Source organism: Sinocyclocheilus anshuiensis, unplaced genomic scaffold (genome assembly GCF_001515605.1).
Source record: "Sinocyclocheilus anshuiensis isolate Anshui unplaced genomic scaffold, SAMN03320099.WGS_v1.1 scaffold1534, whole genome shotgun sequence".
NCBI classification, from domain to species: Eukaryota; Metazoa; Chordata; class Actinopteri; order Cypriniformes; family Cyprinidae; genus Sinocyclocheilus; species Sinocyclocheilus anshuiensis.
The window spans coordinates 684,222-690,470 of NW_015544232.1; the positions used below are offsets into that span (position 1 = coordinate 684,222).

At 37.5% G+C, this 6,249-nt stretch overlaps 1 protein-coding gene across 2 annotated transcripts in view; it reads right to left on the reverse strand.

The window, feature by feature from the left end:
- Window positions 1–6,249, reverse strand: part of LOC107697531 (molybdenum cofactor biosynthesis protein 1-like) — a 14,450-nt gene that overhangs the window by 1,851 nt on the left and 6,350 nt on the right. The window contains exons 4-10 of one of the 2 annotated variants that reach the window (XM_016498329.1): window positions 4,144–4,308; window positions 3,417–3,478; window positions 3,020–3,131; window positions 1,411–1,523; window positions 996–1,106; window positions 760–880; window positions 547–594 (exon numbers count right to left, since the gene is read on the reverse strand). In XM_016498329.1, the coding sequence (XP_016353815.1) occupies window positions 547–594; window positions 760–880; window positions 996–1,106; window positions 1,411–1,523; window positions 3,020–3,131; window positions 3,417–3,478; window positions 4,144–4,308 (732 nt within the window). Of the gene's footprint in view, window positions 1–531; window positions 595–759; window positions 881–995; window positions 1,107–1,410; window positions 1,524–3,019; window positions 3,132–3,416; window positions 3,479–4,143; window positions 4,309–6,249 lie in introns of both variants that reach the window. The other variant, XM_016498330.1, reaches the window with a different exon arrangement.

The window sequence follows — 6,249 nt, forward strand, 5'->3', positions numbered from 1 at the left end:
CTGTAATGACAAATGGTGCTTGTTGATAGGGTGTGCGATATATCATCTAGAATAATATCGTAAGGTTTCTTGTAACAGTGTGGAAACTGACCTTATCTAACTTTGCAAAAAACAAATAGCACACCTTAAGAGTGCACACTTTCACTGCATAACACCGCCTAGTACAATCCAGTTAGAATGTCCCAATTTCTTTTTTTCATATTTCAATATTCAAAATATTTTTTTAAACTTTAATTTCCACATTATTTATGCAATTGTAATTACAAAATTGTTTCTGCAGTACAAAAATGGATTTTGTTGATACTGATTTCATTTGATCTGTAACAACAGTAAAAATCAATTTAAGGCGGCAAAATCGACCCTTAATTTCTGTCACTACTGTGAACTAATCACTGCACAGAATATGAAAAGCTTGGGTCAAGGAACCAGAACAAAATCACACTGCAGAACACTGTCTAATCCCAGAAAATAATGAGATATTCAACACACCACAGACGATATAGTGAGTGAGATGGGAAGTGTATTACGTACAGCCACATCACCCACCAATGAGGATCATTGGCCTGTTCTTCATCTGAGATATATTGAACATCCCTGCAGAAAAAGAGAGAGTTATATTAAATTCAAAGGAAGTAAATAAATTATGGATAAGACATGACCTGAATGTTGATTACTACATTTTAAATTAATATTCTTTAGTAGTTGGGAAACATTTGCTGGACAGTTGATGTGATGTATCAAGAGGGTGTTTGTTTTTACCTGCATGCTGTTTCTTCTTCCTCCCAACTGCTGCCCCTATGATGTGCAATAGTTCCTCTTCAGTTGCTCCAGAGCGCAGAAAATCCCTCAAAGACACCTCTGAATTTCCAAACAAACAAACCTGATGGCGTGCCAACACAGACACATATGTAAAAAATAAACCAAAACAATTTAGACAGCTAACTGAAAAGCTTAAGCACAAGGCATATCAGCGTACACACACACACAACATTTACCTTAAGGTTGCCATCAGCCGTGATGCGCAGGCGGTTACAGGAGCCACAGAAATGTTCTGACATGGAGGTAATGAAGCCCAGCTGGCCCCGAAATCCTGGAACTCTAAACGCCTGTAAACAGAAAACACAGAAACACACACACATGAAGGCTTATCCACTGATATGATTCTATAGCCTTACCAAGATGACCCAAGATTACAAAAGGAATGTTTTTATTGCAGCCTCTTGGCCTATTAATAACGTGTATGAACATTTTCAAAAATGTACAAGAGACCAATAAATAAAAACTGCACAGTAACATAGCAAAAACCTGATAATGTCTTCTTGACCCTTTCAAAATGAGCTCAAATGGCAATTTAACATTGAGAATGATTCATGGCCAATGATTTATTTAGCAGTTTGGAGCTGGGCTGACCTTGGCTGTATCAGTTTCCTCTCCAGGCACAGGCTCCAGATTGGGCCATTTTTGCTTTAAACAGTCCAGCATCTCCTGATAGCTCACCATCATCTTGAAGTTCCATCTGTTACCTATAGAGACAGCCAATGTGCAAAGGTACATTCAGCTGCTTTACATTCTTGTATGTAGAAATGTTTTTCCAAACATGGATTATGTACAACACATGAAAGAGAACTGCTTTAACACAACCAGTCAAGCTGTCTTATTTTTTTTTATTTAATTTTTTGTTTCCAGTGCTAATCTCAATCTCTCTTAACCTTACCAAGAAAAGTGCAATGAAAACAATAGTGTAGGCCTGTCACAATAACAACTTTTTTTTTCGATATATTGCCCCAGAAATAATTGCGATAAGCGAAATTAGTCATTTTAAGACCATTTTATGCCACTGAATATATAATCATAATGTAACAGCATAATAATGCAAGAAGGCCTACACACTTCCGAATGTCAACAAACTTAAGAATTTTTAAGAATATTTAGATCATGGAAATGAAGTATCAAAATATTAAGATACCTTAAAAAAACGGAATAAATAGTAAATAAACATTTTCGAACAAAAAGTGCAAAGTAACAAGTAGAAAAAAAGAAAAATGTTCAAAGAACTTGTATGGAGATTTTTCCATCTACAGATTTTTCCCTAACCTTCTTTTCTCTGTAAATGAAGGGTGCACACTATTGCTGAGAAACACAATCACTACTTAGCAGTCAGATGTCTGTATGCACAAAAGGCACAGATCCCTAAACAAGACCATACCTGCAGATGAAACGTTTTTTTGTAGAAGCATTTTTTAAACTTGAACTAGCACCTCATGACTACACCACGTTATGCACGAGAAGCTCAGGTGCAAGTGAAATGTACAAAACATGGTGACATAAATTTTAAAGTAAATATAATGGGCAATATATTGCGTCACCAAAAATTATTGAGGTCATGTACATATATTGCGTGAGAAGTCGATATATTGATTATTGCGACAGGCCTACAATAGTGCACATCTTTTCATTGTTTAAGATGGATTCTATTTTAAATGATGTAATTTTTTCCCCCTGTAGTCATTCAGAGTTTCACTTTGAGGTGAGGTTAGAGGAGTCATTGTTTGAATACCACACAAACGGCTCCATTAATCACATTATCTAATCAGTTATTGGAATGACTGCTGTAGTATTGGCCCCCATGGCAAAAACCTATAACAGTGACACCATATCAGTTCAAAAATCTATTGAATTTGTCTCTAATAATTCATTGTCACTGTTATCCAGTAAAAGGAATTGAAACTTGTTTCTGCACATTGTTGTTAAACGTGTTTAGTAGTGAAGGAATATGACTTTGGTGGTTCTTCACCTAAAACATCAACAGAATGTGGACTGTGTTACATGTGTTATGAATATAAATCTTGAGGTACACCAAGTCTCACTGACCTGGAAAGAAAATAATCTGCACTACTAATACGATTGGAGAACTGGGGCAGAAAATGCAGCCTTTACAGCAGTGCCAATTATACTACAAACCTGTAAGATGGGCTAACAAGTGTAGTTTTCGCTCTTTGCCTTTAGATAACAAACTTACCATCAAAAGGCATGTACTCTATGAATCTCACATCCAATGGTTTCCTCTCTGTCAGTGACACAAAGTCAATCAACTCGTCTTCATTCAAACCTCTCATAACCACACAGTTCACCTGAGAAGAGAGACAAAACTTTACCACAATGAACGAATAACTGAGGTTTCCCAAGTTTCAGTGCAAAAAGACAACTTACGAATATTAATGAAGAGCTAGGTGTTTTAGGTGTTGCTAGAAAGGTGGTAATAAATGCCCTGAAGTGGTTTTAAGAACTCTAGCATTTGACACTTTCTGAGTACTTTTGCTAACTGAAAGCTTTGAAGCTGTATCCTTCATTGACATTAACCATTTTATACATCAAAGGGGATTATCTATTCAGATGTTTTGAGGCAAGTACATTACCTTGACCGGATTGTAGCCCATTTCAATAGCCTTTTCAATGCCTTCCATCACTTTATGAAACCCTGCAAGTGGTACCAATATTAAGCATCAATTAGAAAGCACATATTTTAGGTAGTGACACCAAAATTTGGCAACCAAAAAGTTTCTGCCAAAACAGCGTTTCGGGTCGAAATAGTTTTGGAGGGCTGAAACCATCAATCAAAACAATGGCATTTAATTAGCACTTCTACTATGGCACGTTTTGTGTACATAAGGTGAATAAACTACAAAAGGTAAGAAGATAATACAGTTTAAATATTTGGCTTAAGTTAATGAATGAATGGATAAATGATCATCTACCTCTCAAATCCATGACAAAAGTTTCACTGGACAACATCCAACCATGTTAATTTAGCTACAAGTTTTTACCCAATAATGCATCAAGACTCAAATTGATAATAAAAGAAGATTATGAAACAAGTACATGGAGTAATCCCAACTTGAACTGTACATTTTCATAACCCTTTTGTCAATTATTTTCAGCTTTTTGAATTCGATAATGGAGGTAAATGGTTTCATACACTTTCTCCATGTTCTGCTGCTACCTTTGAGCTTCAAGACATTCACAGTCTGAATTTCATCATCCATGATACCCCATGCTTTCTATCTGCTCTTATCTACAGTACATCCCTCCTGGAGGAATACCAACTTTGTTTTCTGCGTATTGGAGCTTAACAGCATCTTGTACCTTTTCGTCTAGTGATTAACTCAAATTTGGCAGGGACCAGAGTGTCTAGACTGATGTTGAGTAGATCCACTCCAGCTTTCTTTAGACTGGGCAACAGTCGGGTCAAATTCATCCCATTTGTAGTGACTGCAATGGTCTTTAGACCCTCCAACTTCCTCAATTCCGCTTTCAGAAAGAAAGGAAAAAAAGTTGAATTAGCGTTTCTGACTGTAACACGGTTTTGTCATGCGTGTTATGCAGAATATTAGCCATAAAGTGTCAAACATTCAGCACATGATCAGTGACCAACAAAATTATTATCAGTGCTAGTCTCACCGTGCACTGAAATTAATTGGCTTCAGAAAAATTGGTTCTACCCTAAAGGCCCTTTCACAAGGGACCCGGCAGTCGCGAGTGTCTAGTTCAGGGGTTCTGGCCCTCGAGGTCCACTTTCCTGCAGAGTTTAGCTTCAACCTTGATCAAACTCACCAATCAGTAACTTTCTAGTAATCCTGAAGACCTTGATTAGCTTGTTCGGGTGCGTTTCATTAGGGTTGGAGCTAAACTCTGCAGGAAAGGGGACCTAGAGGGCCAGAGTTGAGAACCCCTGGTCTAGTTCATTCTCAATGGGAGGCATGCGGAAAGCGGCAAAACACAGGCGGTTTTCGCCCTCTGAAGATAAAAATATTTTATCTTTTTGTGAGCCGCAGCGGCAGCTTCAACCAATCAGTAAACAGATTACTAACAACCAATCACAGAACATTTAACTGAACTTATAACGGCCTATTGGAAAAATGGAGGAGAAGATTGTTTTAAGTGTAATGGAGCTTTAGGCAAATCATCAAAAACACCTTCACTTGTGCCAAAAAAAAAAAAAAAAAGGTAAATAATGACAACAATTAATGACAGAATGACACAAACACAAATTTTCGTTATGTTTTATTTCGATTTTTTAGTAAATACAACGGTGATGTTGACAATTGTAACTATGGCACCATCCGCTCTGAGACCGCAATGCAACCACCGCCTCAACTGCACAAAACGCTTCCACTACCAGAGAAGGCGGCAGCCGCACGGCAATTCCACCGCTTGCCGCGTCCCGTGTGAAAGGGCCTTTAGTCTCAAAGTTAAAATACCCACCGTACATTAATAGTATGAACTGACTGTCATTTCATAATTGCAGATATTCCGAAATCCAACATAAGATTAAGATTTTGATATGTCTATATCACTACTAGGGCTGTGCGATATTCAAGAAAAATGCGATATGCGATACCTTGTTAAAAAATGCGATATTCAATATGCGATACGATATTGCTTAAAGTGTGTAAAATCAATTTAAATTATATTTTAAAATATTTAAAAATTAATATTATATTACCAATTTGCTTCACATTCTTTCTTGGAAAATAAAGAATCACTATAACTTCTGAAAGTGACCAGCAGTGTTTTAGAAATTTAGATTAATCTTTGTTATAGCCGTTTTGTTGTTTCGTTAATTTCGTTAACATATTCAGCAGCACGTATTTATAGGCTGCGGTCCCTTTAAATCCGACTGCACGGATCCAGCGGATCCAGTAACATCCGATTTCTTTCTCAGCTGTTTACATTAATTTAAAACATAACCGACTGCATTTACGAGAATGATCGTCGAGATGGGTACTATTGACATAATTCTGTGTGTATGTGTCTGTTCAAACACAAGGAGGAGATGCGAAAGATGAATCAACTCGGTCTGAAACGCATCTCTCTGTGTGTGCGCTTTGCACGTGTGCGGCAGAAGAGACGCTGCGCGAGATGCGGCTTGTACGCGCGCTTCAGGTGCGAGTCAAACAGCAAGACGAGATGGCAAAGAGTTGTTTTCTGCAACATTGCACTTAACTCTTTTTAATGTCAAGCAGTTCTCTGCTAATATGCGTCGAACTAAAACTTTGACCTTTTGCAACGTTTTGATTTAAGTAGCCTATTATTAAAATGATTCAGATATCGCACGCCATTGTGATATGCATATTGCGATATTAGGGCTGCACGATAAATCGCATGCGATATTTAACGGCTCTGTGTAGTTAATGCTGCTCAATGTGAAAGCCCGCAGGTGATGGAGATTTACCGCTGATTACAGAACCG